This window comes from Staurois parvus, unplaced genomic scaffold, assembly GCF_062004578.1.
Source record: "Staurois parvus isolate SC_StPar_1 unplaced genomic scaffold, SC_StPar_1.0 ptg000978l, whole genome shotgun sequence".
Classification (NCBI taxonomy): Eukaryota; Metazoa; Chordata; class Amphibia; order Anura; family Ranidae; genus Staurois; species Staurois parvus.
Window position 1 is genome coordinate 2,265,659 of NW_028318774.1, and position 25,402 is coordinate 2,291,060.

Genomic DNA, 25,402 nt, shown 5'->3' on the forward strand with positions numbered 1-25,402 from the left:
TCTGACCCAAGAATGCTTTCAGTTTCCAAAAAACATTGTGCTCACATACCAACTGTTTTGAAACTTTTGTGAATTTTTGGCAATACTCTCTACCTTTTTCATTTCATGTACTTTTGGGTAATTTTTTTTTTTTCTTTTCATTTTTCACTAGGTGTTTTTTGTGGACTATGGTAATCAGTCAAAAGTTGAATTGAGATATTTGAGGGAAATCCCCAGCCATCTTTTGGATCTTCCTTTTCAGGTCAAGAATGTTTTTTGTGTTTTTTTTTTTTTTTTGTTTTGTTTTTTTTCGTGTTTTATTTTTTTTTTCTCTTGCAAATTCTTTATGAAATGTTTATAAACTTACATACAGAATAAGATGAGTTACAATAATACAGAGAAGAAACAGAATCAACACGAGTGTAATAATTATGCGCTACATACATGAAAACAAAATGGTAGGAAAAAACAGTTTAGTTAAAGAAAAGGTACCCTTCAGCTTAGGTTTACTAGCAGAGGTTGAGGGAAAAACAGGGTGGATGTAAGGTAAGACAGCATGGGATTCCAACTTGGGTTAAATTCTTTACACAACAGACCAAGACATTTTTTTTTCCATAAGGGGAGGTGGGTGTTAGAGGAAATAGGAAGTGGGTGGTGATATAACTAGTGGTCAATGTAGGGGGCTGGGAGAACTAGTAGGAAGAGGAGCAATGGGAGGTGAGGGTGGAGTAGGAGGGAGGGAATGGGTCTCTGGGGGGGGGGGGGGGGGGATGGAGCGATAAAGGAAGGGGAAATGAAAGGGAGGGGGACTAGTAAACAAAGGTACTAGGATAAAGTGGGGAAACGGGGCTCCTTTGGACACATGGGATTGAGAGCAAGCCGAGATCAGTATCACACGGGTGTCAAACTGGCGAGCCCTCCAGCTGTTGCCAAACTACAATTCCCACGAGGAATTGCAAGTCTGACCGTTACAAGCATGACTCCCAAAGGCAGAAGCATGATGGGACTTGTAGTTTCGCAACAACTGGAGGACCAGCAGTTTTACACCCCTGATTTAGGACAAGAGAATTTTACCTTCATCTGAAAAGAGGAAGTCATTCCAGTAAAGCCAAGTTTTAGAGGAAGGGCAAAGACTTGGGTTTGAAAGTGTTTATATCTGGAGAGATTAGAGTAGCCAAGTAATGGAGAACTAAAGATGTCCATTTATTTTTTCAAAATTTTGTTTTGGTTGAGTTGTCAAATTGTGGGGCATGGCCACCCCCCTATAACTTTAGATTTAGAGAAATATAATTCCTTATCGTATATCGTAAGACATTTTCATATCCATGTAGGGTTATGCTGCCACCCTCAGGTGATTGGTCCCTGGCAAAAAGACCTTCCCCACCCAGGAATAATTCCTCTCATCTTAGCACAGGATAAGTTTTTTTTTTTTTTTTTTTTTTCCCGCTAGTGTCTTTAGCTGATTGTCATGTCTAATTAGTCTTTGCACAATTACTTTGTTAGCTGTTGTCTGGGGTTCCCCCCCCCCCCCCCCAAAGTACTCTTTGGGTCCAGGAGACTGGCATGTCCGACTATTTCCCTACAACATTCTGCCAAGAGGAATTGTGCCTAGACCCAGCACTGGATACTCAAGGAAAACCTGTAAGGTTATTGGTCGGCATTGGATCCTGCATGACTGGACCCTATACAATTTTATATATTGGTCATCCCCAGCTGGGTAGTCAGGTCCCTGAAGGGAATAGGGCATACACACCATGGATGAAGCTTTAAGCCTGTGAGGGTCCAGCAGCATGGACTGGTGATTGCCTCAGATGGTGGTCCCTGGGGGTGGTTGTACCCTATGTTGAGAGATGGGCCTTCCTTTTTTCACCATGTCCTGTTATCCCCTCCCTTGTGGCAAGGCCTTCTTTGCACCCTACATCTGTGCCTTTTACTGATCTTGGTCCTCGATTCCTTAAGCACTACATAACAGTTGCAGACATCATGGGGGTGGACCAGGGTAATTTTGTTAACAGGAAGGCAGAGTGCTACTCCATTCCCTAATGTCTCTGAGTAGATCAGGTTGCACCTGCGTCATTATGACTGGTGATGTTATCTGGGGCGGGACATTTGTCCGCCACCTTGGAGTTAGTCCATTTGCTTAGTTGGACCTGCACACTAAAGGCTCAGCAAGTATTTTGCACATTGTTTTTTCTCATAAAATGGTTGATTGCTGCCTGTGTTGTATGGCAGGTGGGTCACTGGCGCAGGGAACAGAAATCCTGGTCCTGGATTCAGCTCTCCCACACAGTGAGGGTGGTATACAAGCAGGATTATTGTACCAGGCCCTCTCAGCTGCCTTAATCTATTCATTCAGCTAAGGTCCAAACAAATTTTGTTAGCAGTCCATGTCATAGCGATGGAAAATGAGGAAGAAGGTTCACTAATCCATTATCAGGCAGGCAGCAACCTGGCCATAGCTCCCCTTGGGGGTCAGTTCTTTGTTGCTCTGAATTCCTCTACTTCTCAACCAGTTCTTTGGTGTCAGGGATGAAATTTTCAACTGCTGGGTTGCAACACCAGCTCTCTGTAGTCCTTTTTGGTTAAGAACATCTAGGTCACAAACATGTTCTCCTCTTCCTTGCTGATGGAGGATGAACCTGCTGTGGAACTACTGGTAGAATAGGAAGCAGTGTTTCAGGAGGAAGGAGAAGCTGAACTCTTTCTGAAAAGTCTACTCCTGAATCCCAGAGTCAGGTCTTATCTCAGACTCAATATGCCTTTGTGGGTTGCCTTGCAAAAGTGGTATGGACTAACTTGAATTTGCTGCTGCAAGAGATGACTACTCTGAAGATTACTGGTTTGAGGTTAATCTTTACCTAAAGAATGTGTTCTATGCTGACTGGATGTATCCTGAAAAGGTGTTTGCTCCATCAAAATTATTTGCTAAACCATATCCCATGGTAAGTGAATTTTCCAAAAAAGAGCATGCTGGCTGTAGATCTGGCAGTTTCCTATCTCAATAAGACCATCACAGTCCATGTGGGTGAAGTTCTGGACTTTAAAGTGTTATTAAATCCACAGCAGTAAAGTCGTTCTGTATATGCCGTAAAGCATGCTTGCTATATTTACTATGGAGCCTAAGGGGTTAATCCTCTGCATTGTGTATAAAGGCTATTTGATCCGGTCTTCTCTAATCATCCCCTTCTTCCTCTTATGTCCTGATAAGACATATAATGTGTAGTCACTCTACACATGCTCAATTTGGTGTGTGTTGCTAGAGTGCTAGAGAGGTTTTTTTTTTTCCCTTGAGAGTGCATGTGATCTGCGCAGGGCCAATCAGCACTGTCTATACAGAGGTCACGGGTTCTGCATCCTCCTAGAGCAGAATGAAAACTCCTCCTACAAGCTTTAACCAGTACTCTGCTGGACACTGACAGAAGTCACAAAGTTGCTCTAACTGATTAGAAAAGGCAGGTTATATTTACTGAAATAATTTCACTTCCATGTTCTGTGTACTGTGGGAGAGCAGATATAGTGAATGCGGGGTCTTGGGTTTATTAAAACTTTAAGAATGCAATGGACAAGCATCTGGAGACTTTATTGAAATTATCCTATGCTCTTGTGGATTATGACCTTGTAACCTGTGGTTGCAGCCATCGGAGTGTATTAAGCTTTTAAGGTCTTGGTTCCTTGGCTGATGAGGGATAGGGAACTTGACTGTAGTGATACTGATTTGGGCAGCTAACTGAAGGATTTCCTCCCCTCCTTTTGTTTCTCAGTGGATTCCTTGAAGGATTCTGGTTAACAACTTTCTTGTTTGGATGTTTTTTTCTGTATGCATGCACAGGATACAGTGGTTGTGAAGCATTGATCAGCGGGACTACCTTGCATATGAAGTAGGTGGAATGGTTACCCTTATAGGGGGAAAGTTTGTTTGGCCTAGCATTGGATGAAAACATCCAGAAGGTAAAGGTGGAAAAGAGTACCTTAACTTTTAAGAAGGCATAACCTGTATTGCAGAAAAATATGCCTGTGTCCGTCAAAGGCCTCAGTCTAAGCCTTGACCCCAGATACACTAGAAAACCAGGGCTTCATGAAAGGGACTGAAGGAACACACGTTGGTGCACTTGCTGGAGAGACAATTGCTGGCCTTCACTGACTTCTGTACCTGGCAGATTAGACAAGAGTGACCATTCCTCTTCCAGATAGATCTTTTCAGAGCTTCTACTTGAACCTATTCACAGTTCCCAAGCCAAAAGAAGATGTTTGTCCCATTTCAGATATCAAGACTCGAGTTCTGAGTGCAAAAGTTCCAAATGGAATCTATTCATCCAGTTGTGACCTCCTTACCATGCGAAGACTTTCTGGCATTATCAAGGACACATCAACATATCCTGGTACCTTAATCATACAGTACAGGATACTTATTCATACACCGTGGGTGCCAGTCTTTCAGGCTGGGGAGCAGTGTTACAGTCCAAGGAACATGGTCATTAGTAGACACCAATCTAACCATCAAGGACCTTTACTTTAGAGCAGTAAGGGTGGCTTTGCAACACTGGAGAAATCCCTTTTGCAAGGACACTTAATCAGGGTAAAATCAGGAACTGCCACGTTTGTGGCCCACATCATCCACAAGGGGGCACCAGGAGTCATACAGCATTTAAGAAGTTAAGCCAGATAATTTTATGGTCAGAAACTCACTGTCCCCGTGACCCAAGCCCAGGTCTTAAAAAGATAGAGGGGCCTCTAAATCTGTCACTATTACTTTGCTACAAGCAAGAAAATCCACTTCCAGAAAGCTATGCTGTGATCTCTGCAAATCCTCCTTTGTCTGAGGTGAACACAGGCATTTAAATCCCAGAAATTACTCTGTGCCTTGAATTCTGATTTTTCAACAAACTGTACTTGACCAGAACTTTTTCTTAAGTACTCTGAAAGGAAAGAGTTCAGTCTAGTCCATAATTTTCAAAACTCTGGCTTTCCTTTGTCAAAATCTTTATTCAAGGTGCATCAATCTTGCATCTAGCCCCTTGCAGCACCCTGTACATCATTGGGACATAAACTTGGTTCTCTTTGCCCTTTAGAAACTACCCTTTGAACCCATCTGGATGTCCCTTTAGATGACCACTCCTGCAAAGTGGCCTTTTTAGTTATCACGTCTGCCAGACGTAAGAGTTAGGGACTGTCTTGTTAGGAGGCATTCCTTATTCTTTAAATGACAAAGTAGGTAGTCCTACACCCATAAACCATATCCTTATAAGCTGGTATCAGCATTTCCCCCTAAAGAAGGCATAGTCCTGCCATCCTTATGCCCTGCTCAAAAACACCCAGTGGAAATTGCTCTCCACTGCTTGCGCCTAGTTGGTCATCAGTCTACCTTAAAACATTAGCTTTGATAAGGAAGATGGATTCTCTGTTTATCCTATTCTCAGAACCTTGCAAGGAACTTTGAAGTCCACCATTAAGCAGTGGATACGACATCTGATTGCTAGAGCTTAAATTCTCAAGGACACATTTCCTTTTTGCATTTTTAGGTGCTCACTCCACCAGGTTGAGTTTCCTGGCCATTCTGGCACCAGAACTCTTTTTAAGGCTGCACCCTGATCCTCTGTATATTTTTAAAATTCTACCAGGTGGATGTCCAATCTTCTGTGGATGCAGCTTTTGGCCTCAGGACTAGTTCACACCACAAAAACGCATGTTTATTACGTTTCTGATGCGTTGGGGTGCATTTTTGATGTGTTTCCAGATTTTTTTTTTTTCTCACTGTACTGGGGACTATTGTGTTTTTGATGCAATTTATTGCTTTACAGTACAGTTTTGTGCAGGAAAAATGCAGCATGTTCTTTTTTTCTGGAAGTGGAACACAGGTACTGGTGTGAACTATTGCATTGAAAACCATCAAACCTACTTTGCGTTTTGGATGCAGAAAGAAAGCACTGGAACACATGTGATGTGCACTATCCCTCAACGTTCTTGCAGTAGCACCGAAGTTGGGTCTGCTGAACCTTGTTAAGCCTTTTGGCACAGTTCTGTTGGCCTAGTTGTACCCATCCTTTTCATGCATAGCTTTGGGATGTCCCAGGGTCTATGACTACTCAGTCTGTGTGCTGTACTGTCACATTGGGGTGCTTGTCCTCAAAAGCTTTGCCAGTGTCTAATCACCTGAAGGTGTTAGCCTATCAACCAGAATCTAAAACACTTAGCCTGTGTTTTGTTTTATTCTCCAAGATATGGAATTTATAGGTAAATTTAATCCCCCCCTCCTTTTTTTTTTTTTTTTTTTTTTTAATGTAGTTTTCATTACAAAAACTGTTCATGAATGTTTTTCTTTGTTCAAGCACTTTTGTAGTGTTCTGCTGCTCTGGCCATGTCTTGCAGTTGTGCCCCTGGATTATTATTGTCACATGGGCCTTCGATGGAGATTTCAAATAACCATTTTAACATACATTTTGCAGGCACAGTCCACTGTTATCACTGTCAAACAACCCTCCCTTCACCTATCTCCAGAAGTGCTGTGCAACTGCAGGAGGTCAACAGCACTAAGATGCAAGAAAGGATGAAGAACATGCGCGAAAACTATTTAGTAGAGCACTGTAGCTTTCAGTTAGGGCTTACATCTATTTTGACTTCAAGCAGAAGTAGTTTCAATTTTTCTTTTTTTCATTTTGCAGTAAGGTAGGGTAATAACACGGCTTTATTTTTTGTCCTCTGTGTCCCATTGGTTAAGAATTCCCCTCACTTCCTGTCCCAAAGCCAAAACAGGAAGTGAGAGGAAATCCCTGCAAATTAGGAGAATCCCTTGGGGACCCCTTGGTCACCAGAACTAGTGTCCCCATTGGAAGATTTCCACTCTTACTTTTCTGGGAATATACAAAATTGAGGATTTTCTTTTACTTTCAATGATGCTGGTAAACAGGACAAATGGAGAGGGTGAATCTCCCTAACAGGGACACAGACTGCAATAGAAACTGAAAGGAGTTCCAATCCATCTCCACGCTAACCAAAACTTTAAAAAAAAAGTTTTGCCTTTAGTTGTATTTTACAAGTGTTGAAAATATATATATTTTTTGTCATTGGAGCTTTATGTTCACTCTGTTCTTCATTTCAGGCCTTGGAGTTCAAGATTTGTAAGATGCGCCCATCTGCAAGGTCAATGATCTGCGGAGAGCAATGGAGTCGTGAAGCCTGCTTGAAGTTTAACTCCTTAGTTAATGGTTCTGTTCTTGTGGTGAAAGTGTTCTCTGTTGTACACGGTATTCTACATGTTGATGTCTGCCGATACTTTGAAAATCTTGAGGAGATCAGCATAAGAGATATACTTATTGCCGATGATTATGCTGAGTCTGCGGAGGAGTCGTTTGAATCAAAAGTGTGTAATTCTAATGAGCTTTAAAATGTATGCAGTGTTATCGATGTTGGTGTTGGTACATGTGGGACAGAGCTTCTATACAAGACCTCTATGCCCCCAGAGAACTTATTTGTTTTGTGAAATAACGGATAACATTTGCAGCGGTACCTCTAAAAATTTCCCTGACCTTTATTGACTTAAACTGTATACATAGCGAAAATGTTAAAAGCAAACTTGTACATCTCTAAAATAGATGCGTACTGACAAGAAAAAAACAGTAAGCCAGTCCCCATATAACTCCAACCATCATGTTTCATATTTTTGGTAAAAAGTCTCCTAGCTGGTTGGGCACCTTTTCCTTATTTCCATTGAAAAAAACGTAAGTGCATTATTTATTTCTTTAAAAGGATACTTGGTACACCACAGATATTTTTTTACATTGGTGACTTTAATTAAGACTTCAAAAATGCGGCTTTAACTGATCACTTGACACAGCAGCTATCAGAATCATTGTATGCTCCACAACATTTTTGGTGGTGCTACGCAAACTCTAAGTTACGGAGCTCTTCAGACTTCTTTGTACTTTTGGATTCTAATGTGGCCCAGTCACCGTTCTAGCTGTTGTGCACCATTTTAAAATCCCTGCCTCCGTCATTAGCAGTAACAGTAAGACAGGTAGATCATGGTACTGACCTTATCTGCTTGATCTGCAAAAACAGTTGAAACTGACTACGGTTTTCTTTCTTTTTAAGTGTTCTTGCAAGAACACTTATTGTTATCTCACATATATATTCTTATTATTATAGCCATATTTACCACCCTAACTCCTCCTACAGTTTTTACACTACATAGACAAGTAATAGACCGAAACGTGCGGATTGTTCCCGATTGGTGTGCTATTACTTTGTGGAACATTTCGCCGAATGGTTCAAGAAATATCGCCATTTTTGTGGTGAAATTTGTCCCATAGGAATGAATGGCACAACTAGAGTGGGAGCTGACAAAGCTAGAGTGTGAAAGGAAAAATCAGGACATGATTTCTAAACTGCCATCACTCCCTCATTTTCAAGCCCACCTACACATATCTTATATCAAAACGTTCAGCTAACCCTGCTGCCACTAAAAATGTCCACGGCTAAGCCATAGTCCTGATAGTTTTCACAATATGACCATTTGTTTGCAACTCATGCCGCCCATTGACATTCATTGAATTTCCATTCCCAGCCACCTGAAATTTTAAGGGACATTTTTAAACTGCGACTGTGCCTTAATTGTTAATATTTCAGAGACATACTATGCATCAAAATGTAGGTCTGGGTCTTGTGATTCTCACAATATAAAGCTCTTCGCTGTAGGATTTACACTTTTAAAACTACGACCGTTTGAAGATGGCAACCGCCAGTGAAGTGAGCAAGTTGGAGCAGTTTGTTTTTAAAAGCTCCTCTCAGCTTGCACTAGAGTGAGTTGCCATAGCAACCGAAGGTGAGTCAGCAGCAGGTGACCAAAGCTAGACTGTTAGCTGCAAAATAAAAGTTCAAATGCATTTCTCACTCTATCAGGCTTCCCATCTGCACTTTTTACATTTGATCAATCACTTGGTTAGGGTTGGATGCAAGAACACTTCACACAATTTCCCCAGAAATTGTACCTTTTCTAGTTTATTTATAAGTGTTTCTTAAAGCCAGAAGGTTGGCATGTTAAATGAAAAAAGTTTTGAGGCATTTCTGTGATTTTTAGTTTTTTTTTTTTCTACACAATTTAAATATTTGAACATTTTCCATAAGTGTTGATTCCGTACTTTTTACCAGGGGTTGTATCTGCTTGCTCATACATTCTGTACGGGAAAGTAGATATACAGACAGATCTGCTTATTTGTGTTGAATGTTTGTGAATGTATTATTTTCTGTCAAAAGATAGACTTTTCCTTTTTTGTTTTTCTTTTTTTTGAGGAATGGAGGTAGGTCAGAGCCTGGACACTCCTCGCATTTTCCTGGAAAGCGCTCCTGTCCATTGGTTAGTGCTGACCAGTGAGAGTATCTTCTTTTGTCTTGGAATACAGAACTGACACTTATTAGTCAGTGCTGGCCTGTAAAGTGTCTCTTCTCTGGACTCTGCTAGCCAGAGTTCTCTGAAAGACACTGACTCATGCAAGTTTTTTCACTGATTGGAGCCTTTACAGTGCAAGTAAGGCTGACCAGCTTAGATCCTCGTTGAAGCCTCTGAGTTAGTAGAATCTTCTTCTGTAATGGACACTGTACTTTTCCCTACCTCCCATTGAGGGCTTCTGGGGTACTGTGGATTTTCCCTCTTTATATTGCCTCTCCTGCTCTTGTAGAGCTCTGGTCTTCTTTAGACCTCCCCCTTTGTATCTTGGAGTGCGAACTTGTGGTGAGATATGCAGGTAGTCCCTATGGAAATTAAGGAATGGTCCCTGATACGCACCTTCAGTCTCTTAGGGTCTTTGGGGTCCACCCCATGCAAGAACTCATGGCTGTTCTTTTGCCACTCAGTATAACAGTGGCTCAAATGTGTTTACTGCCCCTTTGCCCTCCCATGTAAACAAGCCCTTGAAACATCTGTTCTTTTGTTAATCTGCTTTCAAACTTTCCATTAGGGATCAGTTTTGAGGCTGGAAAACCTGCTAGTGTTCCCTTACTTGACCATTATTGTTTTTTTGTCCATTCTCCCCAATTGGGTAGTCATGTTACCTCACCTATTAACCTCAGAGTAATTACTCCCTTGACTCTCGTTCCTGCCCTGGTCTGAGCATTAGGCTTATCCTCAGATCTTTTCTGGGTTACGTTCCCCTGTTCCATTGGGAACTTCACCTTTTTCTGGTTCAGATTTGATCTTGGTCCTTCTGATTATTAAAAATGGGTCTGGATTTTTTTCTAGATCTGCCAATGGCTGTAGCCCTTCCTACATGTGGACTACTTTTGGATGTCCCATGTGTTTAGAATTTACATTTCGGTGTCACTAATTGTAAGATTTTTACACTTAATATAAAATCTTTTACTCGACTTCTATTTGGGCACAGGTCCCGCCCCTCAGTTTTTGAGCAAGCCATACATAATAACAAGAAGCAGCATGGTGGTTGGAGGTGGAGTTATATGGGGTCTCACTTAAGAGTTGATTCACACGTGTGGTGCGGATTGAAGCTCAGGTTTCACAGCTAATTGATACAGTAGTTCACCGGTTCATGTCAGATTTACATCAGGTTCAGGACAGGATTAGCTCTCAGTATTATCCTGTGCATACCTATGCAATTTAGAAACGGTCCCCGTAGATGTCAGTAGCCTGTAATCTGCACCTGAACTGGACTACACTGCTCAGAAATTGTACAGGACTCCTTTTCAAACCACATTGAATCCGCACTGCCAGTTAACCAGACTTGTGAACAGGCACCATAAGAAGCAATGTTTTTTCACATATCATGCAAATTGGATGCGGTTCAAACCGCATCCAATCCGCATATATGTGAGCCTGGCATTAAAGGCTATTTTGCCAGTTTCCCAATCTCCTGAAGGTGGCAGTGTAACATGTTTAAGAGTTTACTACCTTTCTGTGGCTCTTGAAGGTCTTTAAGAAAACGATTTTACGATGAGTATAAAAAGCTTATTATAATGCTTAGCTTTTTTGGCAGCAGCTGATACATTTATGATTGTGGCACGTGATACAGTTAATTGTGCTAATGTGGACAGATTGGCAACTATGAAGCGGAAGGAATATTCCCATGGCATTGCTAAAATTACCCTGGCAAGACATCTGTTCTTGACATTTGTCTTACTAACGTTTTCCCCTGAATAATTTTGCATAAGTAAATTTCTTCTAAAGAAAGGTAATTCAGTGGGAATAGTGTAATAGCTAAATATCAATGTCTCTTGAATGTTTAAAAGCCCCCCATAGACCACTTTGCGTAGTTCTCATAGCTCCTTGATTGTCTGCCTTTGTGTGCTAGAGAACTCCTAAATATTTGGGTTCAGTTATGTTAATCTGTTAGATGTATTACAGATACTTTTTTTTTTTTGATTGTGAAACATCCATTCATCTAGGAAACGCAGATTCTTAGGACTCTTTACAAGATCTGTGTTTGAAATACCAGCTTACTGTTTGTCTTTGCTATAGCAAAGGGTTCTCATACTCCTCTTTTCAAATGCTAAAACTTGAAGGACAAGCCTGATCTTCGATTCCAAGAGGCTTTATCAATGCTCATTTTTGAAAACTAACACAGCTATTCTCTGGTTCCACAAATGCTTGCAGCCCAGAACTGTTATTTTAGGCACTTTATAGGCAAGGTGAGATTTGCAGCAAATCTTAAATATAGTCAAAATAACACAAAAATCAGCACAAGGCTTATTAGTTTGTTGTGTCCCTTATGCTGTTCACTCCTGGTTTCCTTAATATTTTCCTCCATCAACTTTCCTCCACGGTAATATTATGCTGTGGTAGGGGTCGATAGAAAAATTATAATTTGTACCCCTCTAGAGTGACAACTATGCCTGCCCTTTCCACCTAACACTGCTGTTCGTAGAAGTTTCCATATATGAGTGGAGGGCGTGGGCTTTTCAATAATTTGCCTGTTTTCCTTTCAAAGACCCTGTTCATTTATAGAGGGTTTAGTTATGGCTTTTGTTAAGACCATAGCTGGGTGGAAAGGGTGGGCATAGTTAGGCACTCTTGATGAGTGCAGATAGTGTCTTCCTCAGTTTCATTAATCCCTGCAGCACTGAAAGATTGCCAGGGGGAAGAAGTGTTATTGAATTGGGAAAATTAAGGAAGCCATTGCCAGCACAGAGCATTAATACAAAGTTTTTTCCTTTGTGCTTATTTTTGTGTTTTTTACTACACTTAAAGTGGAAGTAAACTGTATTTTGCACCTTTTACTTACAGGTAATCCTCTAAGGCTTACCTGTAGGTACTGTAAATATCTCCTAAACGTGCACCATTTAGGAGATATTTACTGTAGAAGCGCCAGTGACGTCACCGGCGCACTGTGCTGTCAATGGACATCGTGCTATCCATTGAGAGAGCCGTGCCACAGCCAAAACTCCAATCTGAGCTTCAGGTATTTGTGGTGCCTGAGAAAAGCTTTGTTATTCTTTAACCTTCCTCTTGTGTTAGTTTCCTGTTACCATCTCTTATGTTAACGGGTCGGTTTTGACCCGTGTCTTAAATCAGCTGTAAAATACACTAAAAACAATTATCTATCATCCAATTTGTTTCTCATATCTTGGTTACCTTGTTAGGCTTCCTTATCCATGAAAATATTGTTTTTAATAATTTTTGTGTTGGCCCCTGGGCCTTTTTTTTGTCAGTATACCCCTCGATTTCAATTAAAAAACAATGTAAAATGAACCTCAAGAGAATAATATAAATAAATAAAAGGTTGTTATGTCACCTGACTATTACTGAGGGGATTTAGAACACATCTCTGAAATAAATTTGTTTTGTTTATTTTTTCATTTTAATATTATTAACTTTAGTAACATCTATGGTGTTGCGGGTCAGTTTCGACCCCTATATATAATTACTTCAAAAAGGCAAAAAAGTCTCTTTTTTTCAGCAATAGAACTTTAGTACAAACACAAAATGAAAAACAATATATATATATATATATATATATATATATATATATATATATACAGTATATATATATATATATATATATATATATATATATATCTATATATATATATATCATAAATATAACCAAATCTAGATTTGCAAGGTCAAACAAACAACAACCAATCAAGCAAATCAAACCAATAGAAATCAATTACTTGTTCCAACACAAATAAAAAACAAAATCAGAGTAAAAGTCTGTGTGCAAGAACATGTATGTGTGTGCGTGTGTGTGTTTAGATGCATGTGTGGGAAAAAGTGACACTTTTAGTGTGTTCTTTGCAGAGATATTTGTTGCAGTTGAAGCACAGTACATTTGTCTTTCTGTCCTTACTGCTTGGGCAGACCTGACACCTCTTTCTTTTAGAATCAGGTGGCCTGAGTGGGGTTGTGGTTGTGGTTGTGGTGGATGATGTTGAGGGACAAGACGTTCATCCACTGTCACCTCTGGCCCAGGGTTGAACATCAGTGGAAGGAGCTGCACCCATCTCTCCCAGACATCCCTGATGGGAGCAAGCTTGTCAGATCTTGCTCTGGTATCTTTGTTGTCAAATCTGAGGACTCTTGATATCATTTGAAAGGTCTGAAGTGACATTGTTGCCCGGAAAATATTTCTGCCTGTCGATGCGTCCCACAGACTATCAGTGGCCTCATTGCAGAATCTGTACACTCCAGCAAGAAGAACACCAATATAGGCATCCAGGTATTCCTCATCAATGTCTTTCCACATGCTGCCATGGACTTTTTTTCGTTCAAGGTTTGTCATAGCAATGATGACTCTTTTTAGTGACAATGGCATAAATAGCTCAAAACATGTCTTGATGTCACTGACTCTCATCACAGCAAAACTTGTGATTCCAGGGGTCATTTTGATGACATTTGCAGCAACTGCCCTGCCATGTACATCAGGAGGTACTGAGCTCCAACAGATCTTACCATTTTTGGACTTGAATATTTCAGCGGGAGCAGCTTCAGCACCGGTGGCCTCCTCATCAGACTCATCAGATGTGTCTGTGTCTTCTGGATGATACTCCACATTGTCTTCCTCCTCAGAAACCTGCTCATCCAAATCACTATGCTCCTCTGTGTCCTCTCCCTCATTTTCACCAAAAATATTATCCAGAACTTGGCTCAATGAAAATCTTCTCATTTTTGCATGCTACAAATTGGAGATGTGCACTCTGCAAGTCAAAATGAGAATCCCCTAAAGCTCACATGATTGGGAGAGGAGCTGGCTGTCAATGTGCTGGTTGACAGTGAACTTATGATTTCAGTTTTGGCTCTAATTATTGCTTTATAATCTTATTTTTATAACTGGGTCGAAACCGACCCTAACAACACAAAGGTCATAATTTCAACTTGAGCATTTTATAATTTAGTGAAAACAATTTTTTGTTTTTTATTTTGTTGAAATAGAGGTCCCTGACAAAGTCATAAAGCCTTGATGCAATAAACAAATTTATATGGTTATTTTATGCATTTAAAACCTAAAAACGGGTCGGTGCTGACCCTAACACAAGAGGAAGGTTAATGACATCTTGGTAAAGTCTCTTGGAATCTAGGTCCAGGCTTTATAGGAAACCACCTTTTCAAAAAAATCCCCTCCCCTTCCATTCAGCTTTAATTAGTAGAGCTTCAGCAGTCATTAGCCTCTGCCTTGTGACTGTTGGAACAGTAAAAAATGCACTCAGGTATTTGCACAAACCACTACATCCGTGCATTTATGATCTGATGCCCTATTCTCCCTGGGTTAGGTTATATTTAATTTTTTAATGGAGAATGTAAAAGGAAGAGTGAGACATCCTTTGATATAAAAGGATGACTCCAAGGCTGACAGGGAGTTAAAAGACATGATTGTGGAAGTTTTTATATTCAAATAGACCAATTCAGAATCTGTGAGAGATTTTTGATAGGGTCATTCTCACACATTCATTCTCTCCCAGCAAAGCAATGAAGTGCTCAAAGAGTTGTTTGCAGCGGGTAACAGAGGTGAGATAAAACACGTGCGTGGTTTTCAGAAGAAGAGAGAAAAGGAACTCATTGATGCCCTACTTGAAAGCTACCAGAATAAGCAGTTTGGATACCCAAATAACCAGGTACAAGCTTTGTTGCTGCAATCATAAATCTGTCTTTCTATATATTTTTTTAGTTCAGTGTGCCTCTTGAAGACTTGAAATATGGTGATTAGTAAGATAATCTATATTGTGTGCTTCAACATAGCTATATCTAGCATATTGAAGTGTAGGAGCCTTTATGAGGACAGTGTCGATAGTCCTGCTGTAGTAGGAGAGATGGTGACTGGAGCAGAGGTAATGTTGCTATTGTATACCCTTTCTAGCTATATTTTAGTATATCTGTGGCGCAGAACTTTTTTAGCCTACGTTTGTTTTCATTTAGAATAAAGCCAATATTTGCTAGTAGTATATGCATATTTTACTTGGTTTTAAAAAAAAAAAGTACCTATACTAAAATGTTAAAGGTTTAAGTGCTTTCTTGTTTTTTTCCTGGAGATGCTTTTACAGGTGTCCAAAGCTGCTCAGATAACCGAAAGCCTAATTTGATCATATGAATAACTATTTCATAATCTGCCTACTGAAACTGTTAGACCAAGTCCATTACGTTTTGGTAATTGGCATTAAAGGAGCCAATAGTAACATGTTTTCTTTCTTGTATATCCCAGGATACAGGGTTTCTTCATCTCCATTACAACAGGGTAATGCTCTCATCTGCAGATGAATGGGCAGGGGAGGGAAAAGATTGGATTTTTTCTACATACTTACCTGAAAAAAAATCAATTTCTTGGAATGTATCATGGGGCATAGAGCAGGCTATTCATGACTATGTAGGATATAGGCCACCTATAGGTGAATAGATACTGGCCGATCAATTAGAGAGGAGGTCCTCCCCTATATAACCCCTCCTATACAGAAAGTACCTCAGTTTTTGTAGCAAGCAATGATATTCCAGGAAGAGGGATGGGACCTATGTGTCCCTTGATGTACTCCAAGAAATGGATATTACAGGTATTAAAATAAATCCAATTTTCTTTATCGTATATTACGGGGTACAGAGCAGGCTTTTCATGGGTATGTGGGATGTCCCAAAGCAATAAGAAATTTGAGGGGAGAGCGACACCATGATAGCCACCGTCAATAATCCCTCAGGACCTACTTAGCCATCTGTAAAACACTGAGGCCTCTGTGGCTTTGACATCCACCTGGTAGAACCTTGTGAATTTGTGAACTGAAGACCATGTAGTTGCCTTGCAAACCTGAGCTACTGACACCTGATGGTTGGTTGTCTAAGATACCCCCACACTGCTGGTGGAGTGTGCCTTTACCTGTAAGGGTGGGACTTTACCTTTTAAACCATAGGCCTGAATGATCAATTTGCAGATTTAATGAATAATAAGTTACCTTGCATGCTGCCTGCCTCTTACTAGGCCCCTTAGACAGCACAAATAGAGCATCTGACCTGTGTTTTGCCTTCACGAAGACCCTTACAGCACGAACCACATCCAGAGATACTGGCAAAAAAAAATGAGGTACTTCCTGTATAGGAGGGGTTGTATAGGGGAGGACCTCCTCTCTGGTTGGCCAGTGTCTTCACCTATAACTCACATAATCATGAATAACATGCTCTGTGTTCCATGATATACAATGAAGAAAAGACAGTGTTGTGTCCCCAGTCATCCTCCTCCCCCCCCCCCCCCCGACATATCCCTCCCCATTAGGCAAGGCCTTAGGTTTTTGTTATTGTCTTAGATCCATAATTAGTCTGGCTAAAAAGAGACAAAAGTCCATCCAGTTTAACCATAAAAAAAAGTTATCCTACACTCAGTTGATCCGGAGGAAGGCAAAAACCCAGCAAAGCATGATCCAATTTACTCCTGCAGGGAAAAAATTCCTTCCTGATCCCCCGAGAGGCAATCGGGTATTCTCTGTATCATCTTTACCTATAAATGTTAGTATCCGGTTATATTCTGTGTATCTAAGAAAGAATCCAGGCCTTTTTAAAGCAATCCACTGAGCTTTCCAGAACCAACTCTTGAGGGAATCTATTCCACATTCTCACAGCTCTTACTGTGAAGAAACCTTTCCGTATTTGGAGATTAAATTTCTTTTCCTCCAGACGTAAAGAGTGCCCCCTTGTCCTGTGTGGCGACCTCAGGGTGAAAAACTCTACGCCGAGTTCAGTATATGAATCACTGATGTGTGTGCGTGTATATATACATGTCATATCCCCCCTTAATATCCTCTTCTCAAAAGAATAAATTGAGTTCCTCTAATCTTTCCTCATAGCTGAGCTCCCCCATGCCGCTTATCATTTTGGTTGCCCTTCTCTCTACTTTCTCCAGTTCCCCAGTGTTCTTTTAGTGAATTGGTGCCCAAAATTGTACTGCATATTCCAGATGAGGTTTTACTGATGATTTGTATAGGGGTAAAATTCTCTCCTCTCTTAATACAAGAGAGTATTTTGCTTGCTTTAGAAATTGCAGCTTGGCATTGCATGCCATTATTAAGCTTGTGATCTACCAGTACTCCTAGATCCTTCACCATTGATTCCCCCAGTTGTACCCCCCTAGTATGTATGATGCATGCATATTCTTAGCCCCCAAGTGCTTAACCTTACATTTATCAACATTAAACCTCATTTACCACATAGTTGTCCAATTAAACCGTGCAATGAGGTTGGCTTGTAAGTTGAAGACATCCTGTAAGGACGTTATTCTACTGCACAGCTGTATAGTTTCTGCACAAATAGAATAGATAGCTCCTTAGCAATACCATCTGGGATTGGGGGACTGACTTTTCCAGGTCCATTACCTATGGTTCTGCTGCGCTCAGAGGATTGGTACCCAAACCCTACACTAGAGAACGGCATGTAAAGTTGCTGCTCAACACTGGATCCTGCAGGATGCAACCCTGTGCAATAATATTTCCTTGCTGACCTGTAGGGTGCTATACAGGTCCAGAGCCATGATCCCCAGCTGGGAAGTAGAGTCCCTGAAGATTAAAATAAAAATGGTAGATGGGGGCAGAATCCTCATCTGAGGAATATACACCTGAACAACCCCAGAGTCAGGGTTTTACTCAGACCTAAAAGTCCTTTTGGAGGTTTTCTTAGTGAGGTTGTCTGGACTAAATAGAAGCTACTGCAAAAGATTTGGTTTATGGCTCCCACCAAAACCTCTTCAATCCTTTCTTGTCACTTAAAGAATGTTTTGTAAGCAGACTGGGTTCACCCTGACAATGTGTTCATTCCACTGAAAAAGATTCCTCTGCGGAACCCCATGGAGAGTGAGTTAACGAAGACATGGAGTGTGTCTTCAGTGGATCTGGCAGTTTCTTAGCTAAAAAAACACCCTTACATGCCCAGTGAACAAGGTCCTGTTATTTAAGGATGCGTTGGACAAACATCTGGAGGCTTTATTGAAGGCCTTGGTTGCTCTGGTGGGAGCAGCTTTACAACTGGCAATTGTGGATGTCTGAGTGGGTGAAATGGTAACCTGTACTGAGCCCACACAAAGCAGTGTGGAAAGGCAAGGACGCCATGTTGTTCAGATTCAGCCATGACAGTTTGCAGCGCAAGTTGGTGAATAGCAGCAGTGGTTCCTGTCTCTTCATCCCCCCAGGAAGCCTCTGGTGCAATACACAAATGTTAAATGATGCCAGAGCCTTCTGATCAGACCAGAACAGATACAGGCCTTCTCATGCCCATTATTTACAGAGGCTGGTAGTGGAGTTACCCTCATATGTGAGGGATTCAGGCCACATATTAGATATCCTCTCCAACTACCGGTGGGATAAGAGTTACAAGTGGGTGTCCCTAGACATGTCATCTCTGTATATGAGCATTCGCCATGAATTTGGCCTTCAGGCAGTGCAACACTTTCTGGCATACGACCACTCCTTACATCCCTCTCAGATCACGTTTCTTCTTAGATGCACTGAATTTACCCTCACCCACAATTATTTCACTTTCATGGATAAATTCTACAGGCAAACAAGAGGGACAGCTATGGGAGCAAAGTTTTGCCCCTAGCTATGCCAATCTCTTTATGGGATTTTGGGAACAGAATTGTATTTGGCAACACAATCTATTTGGAGCCAATTTAGTGCTACAGTCAGGTCCATAAATATTGGGACATCAACACAATTCTAACATTTTTGGCTCTATACACCACCACAATGGATTTGAAATGAAACGAACAAGATGTGCTTTATCCCTATTTCTATTTCATTTAATAAATACGTGGGTCTCCACGGTAATGCACGATGAGAGTGCACCCTTGTCTGTTTTTGTTAACCAGTTTTCAGATTTCCTGGTCTTTGAGGGGCAGCACCCCTTCATTTGGCATTTTCAGTTTGTTTGGTATTTTCAATTCCCTGGTATGCATGAAGATTTGAGCGCTGGTTTCTCTTTGTTTGTCTAATGCACTGACTCCAGCCTCAGTTCACTCCTTGTGAAAGTCCCCAACACTTTTGAATTAATTTTTCCTGTCAATCCTCTCCAGGCTGCGGTCATCCCTGCTGCTTGTGCACCTTTTTCTTCCACACCTTTCCCTTCCACATAACTTTCTATTAATGTCCTTTGATACAGCACTTTGGGAACATCCAACTTCTTTTGCAATTACCTTTTGAGGCTTTCCCTCCTTATGGAAGGTGTCAATGATGATTTTCTGCACAACTTCTCAGGTCAGCAGTCTTTCCCATGATTGTGATTCCTACTGAACCAGACTAAGAGACCATTTAAAGGCTCAGGAACCCTTTGCAGGTGTTATGGCTTAATTAGCTGATTAGAACGGGACACTTTGAGCCTAGAATATTGCACCTTTTCACAATATTCTAATTTTCTGAGATTGTGGATTTGGGGTTTTCATGAGCTGTAAGCCATAATCATCACAATAATGACAAATCATTGCTTGAACTATCTTGCTTTGCATGTAATGAGTCTATCTCATATATTGGTTTCACCTTTTAAGTTGCATTACTGAAATAAATGAACTTTTGCACGATATTCTAATTTTTTGAGTTTCACCTGTATGACATTTCACCTCCATCTGGGGCACCTTCCTCCAGTTTTTGTGTCAAGGGAGGAATAATCAATGTCGCTTGTTAGTTTACATCACCATCTTTCTTTCTTGTGTCCTTCACGCTTTAAACAATGTAGGTCATAAACAGAAATTATTATTACAGGTACTTGTATTGCTCCTTCAATTTGTGCTGCGCTTTACAATTATATATTTTACATACACTTCAGTCCCTACCCTCAAGGAGCTTACGGTCTAAGGTCCCTATCTCACATTCATACACACTAGCTCCAATTTAGACAGCAACCAATTACCCTACCAGCGTGTCTTTGGAGTGTGGGAGGAAACTGGAATACCCAGAAGAAACCCACGCGGGCACAGGGAGAACGTGCAAACTCCAGGAAGGTAGTGTGCTGTCCTTCCCCCTACTCCCTCCTTGTTGATGGAGGTAGACTCAGAGGATGGAAGAAGCACTGGAGTCTCAGGAGGTAGAGGGTCTTGAACATTCTTTCTCTGAGAGGTCTACTCCTGAGGAGGACCTGCTTTTGTCACAAACTCAAACAGTATGATTAATTTCCCTGATAGAGGTGGTTCAGACCAGCTTGAGGTTGCATCTCCTGGAAACACCCAATCAAAATGTTATTGGGTTGGTAACTTCCCTCAGCACCCCTAATTTGTGTTGTGTGAGGATCATAAACGTCAACCTCTCAAGTATGTTGAGGGATGTGTTCTGGACTTTCTCCATGTTTAACCCTGAGTACCATCAAGGGTCATATTTTGGCCTTGGCAGTTATTTTCTAGAGACCCATTGCCTCTCATTGTTTAGTACCTGCCCTCATACAGGGTGTTTTACCTTTGTACCACCTTATGAGACACCATTAACTGCACGGGACCTCAATCTAGTACGTTATGTATCACAGAAGTCTCTGTTTGAGCCCATCTTTGATGACTCTTAGTGCCTCTGACCAGGACAGTTTTTTTGGTCGCTATTACTTAGGCTCACAGAGTTTCAGAGTTGGCGGCTCATACCTGCAAAGAACATTTGCTGGTCACTTGTCAGGATAATATTGTCTTATAACCTCAGTTGTACTTTGTGCCTAAAGTGCATTTTTCATTCCAGCTCAACCAGGATTTTGTGTTGCCCTCCTTCTTTCCTAAACTTTGGGCACCAGGGGTTTTCATACTTTGGATGTGGTCCATGCAGTAAAAGTTTACCTGTAGTTGGGCAGCATTGATTAGACAATCTGATTCTCTTTTTGTCTTTCCTAATGGGCCAAGGAAGGATCATTCAGCTTCAAAATCTACTATTTCTACATTGATTTGTCAGATAATTTCTCAAGCTTATAGTGTTTCCTGTAATGGCTAATTCTACCTGAATTGTTGGTCTCTCTTGGGCTAGTCAACATAAAGCTAAAGTTTGTAGGCTGCAGCCTGGTCTTCAGTTCATACCTTTTCTAAGTTCCACCAGATAGATGATCTGGCCTCCGAAGATGCAACCTTTGAGTGCAGGGTATTACAGTGACTAGTTTGAAGTTCTAACCTATATTGTTTTTTTTTTTTTATGCTGCCTGTTTCCCTACCTTTGTGTTCAGTGCTCTGGGACATCCCCAACATAATGGACATGAAGTAACTGTGTCCTGTCCATTATGCTAGGGTTGCGCTGTTACTGTCAGGTGATTGAACACTGGCAAAAAAAAAGTAATTTCCTCAAAGGCATAAACATTCCCAGCCACACAAAACTTCAGTTTTGTAGCAAGCAATGAACAATATAGGAAGTGGGGTGGGATACCTCTACCTTGTGATGTACTCTAAGACACAGGTTTTGCAGGTAAACCAAAAATCCCTTGCAACTCACACTCCAATATTTCTATGGATGTTCGCCATCGGTGTCCTCTTAAGCTCTTAGGTGTGGCTTGTCTCTCTGCCCTGAAGTTTTTACTAGTCATGCAAAGCTTTATGGCTCAAATTTCTAAGTTATTTCTTGACTGCAGAGTCTCAAACGTGCTCCAGCACCTTCTCCCACAGATTCTGTATCTAATATACCCATGGCCTTGGCAGCGTCTAGATCTCAGTCTACTGCTATTACTTCCAAATTAAGAGGCTATTTTGGTTCCTTTCAGTGTGATGCACTCAAAGCCCACATTACTATGATCCCTAAATCAACTGAGGAGGCCTTCAACCCACTATTATTAATCACCGTCGGCCTTGGTAAATATGCAAGCTTTTTTCTGAACAGTTTCTCATCTTTCGAGGTACCTGGTGGGGTTTCCCCCTGTCCCTGGTGCTTTTTATTTTGGCATTGGAATCATTGGCAGCAGTGATTAAGGCCAACGTGGATATATCAGAAGTGGCATATGCTGGGGTCCAGTATAAAGCGAATTTTTTTTGCGGACATCGCTCTCCTGATCCTGACCAACCTGCTTATCTCTTTTTCCAACCTGCAGCTTACGCTAGATTGCTTTTCAGCCTCTTCAGGTCTGCAACTCAACCCTTCTAAAGCCCTGCTTAAGACTAATGGGGTTCTGGTCTAGGGTTTTTGGCCTGCTCCAGATCCTTTTCCATCTAATGGTCCTTAGGGTTGCAAAGTTGATCCTATTACATTGCCCAATACCTGGCTTATATGCATCACAGCAGAAGCTGGCTACATACATTTAGGTCCATATATATTTGGACACGGGCACAATTTTAGTTTTTTTTCAGGTATTTACCAAAACATATTCAAGCTATAGTTATATAATGGGTATGTAAAATAAACTTATATATAAAAATATATATAAAATCGAGCGCACAGTAGGATGTAGATATGGTAGCTGCTGGCACAAAAGGCACCTCGTGAACCTCCTTTTATGCTTTACTATATAATGGGTATGGGCTGAAAGTGCACGCTCTCAGGTTTAATTTGAGGGTATGTACATCCAAATTGGAGGAGGGGTTTAGGAATTACAGCTCTTAAGAGTAGCCATCCTCCCTTTTTCTATGAACGAAAAGTAACTGGACAATTGAATCAAAAGCTGTTTCATGGCCAGGTGTGGGTTACTCCATTATTTTATCATCAGTTAAGCAGGTAAAAGGTCTGGAGTTGATTCTAAGTGTGGTATTTGCATTTCGAATCTATTGGTGTGAACCTACATCATGCGTTCAAAGGAGCTCTCCATGCAAGCCATTGTAAGGCTTCAAAAACGAAACAAATCCATCACAGAGATAGCAGCGACGTTAGAAGTTGCCAGATCAACAGTTTGGTACATTCTGAGGAAAGAACGCACTGGTGAGCTTGGCAACATAAAAATGCATGGATGTCTACGGAAGACAAAAGCGGTGGGTGACCGCCGGATCCTCTCTATGGTAAAGAAAAACCCATTCACAACATCCAGACAAGTGATAATGTACATATGGTGCAGCGCTAAATAAATAAATAGTGCACTAAATACAATAAATAAATATAAATGCCAACTTATGAATCCCAAAATAAGGGACTTAAAATTAAGGTGCAAAAAATCCTTAAAGTGCAATTGAGTGAATTAATAAAAAATGGGTCATAATAACAGACCCTAAATGCTTTGAAATAATAAACCCAAATCCCAAAACTGGTATAATTCACACCAATAGTGTAAACTAGGTGAATCCCTACAAATGGGAAAAAATAAAGTGGCCAGTGTCAAAAACACAAATAAGTGTATACACTATACACGCAGTGAAAAAGCACAAAAACAATCTAATGTGCAGTGAACCAACATCAGATAAGTAGTGAAACAAATAGTGAAACACTATTCATAAGAAGCAGCAAAAAGTCCTTTTTGAGTCCAAATAATAGTGCCGTGGGAATCCTCCACACTAAACAGACAGTACTCCACTCTTAACAAGGAACTTGTGTCATATAGTGTGCACTCCAAGGAATCCCAAAAATGGCTGAAATGACTGCTTCACCTCAAATACGTGACCCAACGGGTCATCATGCTTTTTGGATTACACCTGGATCCTATGGTATAGATCTCCTTATAGCTCGATCTCCATATACACACAATGTGCCCAGTGTATAATCCCCTTCCTGGATCGATTTAGGCAGGTGACTTTAAATACCTCCAGCCCACTCACAGAAACTCTGCCCAGTTCTCAGTGCAAACATGCCCATGAAAAAAGAAAAATACTTCCATAGTGCAATACTGTTTTAATAAAGGTAATCAGACCAAAAAACCGCCAGTAGATACACTCACATTTCCACAGAATTAGTAAGACATTTCCACCTCACATTATGGGTGTATCCATCTGTATCCTGGGTGCACCAAGATTGCTGCCGGCGTAATGACGTCACCACGTAGCGTATTGACGCATTGCGTCACGTGTCACAAGTGACTTCATCAGCATAACCCTATCACTACTTATCTGATGTTGGTTCACTACACATTAGTTTGTTTTTGTGATTTTTCACTGCGTGTATAGTGTATACACTTACAGTATTTGTGTTTTTGACACTGGTCACTTTAATTTTTCCCATTTCTAGGGATTCACCTAGTTTACACTATTGGTGTGTATTATCCCGTTTTTGGGATTTGGGTTTATTTCACAGCATTTAGGGTCTGTTATTATGACCCATTTTCTATTCACTCAATTGCACTTTAAGGATTTTTTGCACCTTAATTTTAGTCCCTTATTTTGGGATTCATATGTTGGCATTTATTGTATTTAGTGCACTTTCTATTTATTTATATTTAACACTGCACCATATGTAAATTATCTGTGTTTATCCTTTTAGAGGTATGAGGTTGGGTTGCTAGCAGCTCTGTCTAGGTTGAGTTCATTTAGCGCAGAAGGAACCACTACACTTTTTTATCCAGACAAGTGAAGGACACTCTCCAGGAGGTCGGAGTATCATTGTCAAAGTCTACAATCAAGAAAAGACTTCATGAGAGCAAATACAGAGGGTTCACCACAAGGTGCAAACCATTCATAAGCCTGAAGAATAGAAACACCAGATTAGACGTTGCCGAAAAACATCCAAAGAAGCCAGACCAGTTCTGGAAAAGCATTCTTTGAAACTAAGATTAATCTGTACCAGAATGATGGGAAGAAAGAAGTGTGGAGAAGGCTTGGAACAGCTCATGATCCAAAGCACACAACATCATCTGTAAAACATGGTGAAGCCAGTGTGATGGCATGGGCATGCATGGCTTCCAGTGGCACTGGGTCATTGGTGTTTTTTTATTGATGTGACAGAAGCAGGCGGATGAATTCTGCACTGTTGTTCTGTTTAGAGAGATAGTCAGCTCAGATTCAACCAAATGCAGCAAAGTTGATTGGACGGCGCTTCACAGTACAGATGGACAATGATCCAAAACACACTGCAAAAGCAACCCAGAAGCTTTTGAAGGGACAGAAGTGGAATATTCTGCAATGGCCGAGTCAGTCACCTGATCTGAACCCATTTGAGCATGCAT

The 25,402-nt window shown here is 40.9% G+C and overlaps 2 protein-coding genes across 2 annotated transcripts in view; one reads left to right on the plus strand and one right to left on the minus strand.

The window, feature by feature from the left end:
* Positions 1 to 25,402, plus strand: part of TDRD9 (tudor domain containing 9) — a 395,653-nt gene that overhangs the window by 301,669 nt on the left and 68,582 nt on the right. The window contains exons 27-29 of the mRNA XM_089657266.1: positions 152 to 241; positions 7,076 to 7,336; positions 14,881 to 15,033. Coding sequence (XP_089513392.1) covers positions 152 to 241; positions 7,076 to 7,336; positions 14,881 to 15,033 — 504 coding nt within the window. The remainder of the gene's footprint in view (positions 1 to 151; positions 242 to 7,075; positions 7,337 to 14,880; positions 15,034 to 25,402) is intronic.
* Positions 11,518 to 14,096, minus strand: LOC149441551 (uncharacterized). The gene is made up of 2 exons (XM_089657209.1): positions 13,272 to 14,096; positions 11,518 to 11,628 (listed from the first exon to the last, which is right to left on the minus strand). Exons 1-2 carry the CDS (start codon positions 14,085 to 14,087, stop codon positions 11,518 to 11,520), a joined length of 927 nt encoding a protein of 308 aa, XP_089513335.1. The 5' UTR covers positions 14,088 to 14,096.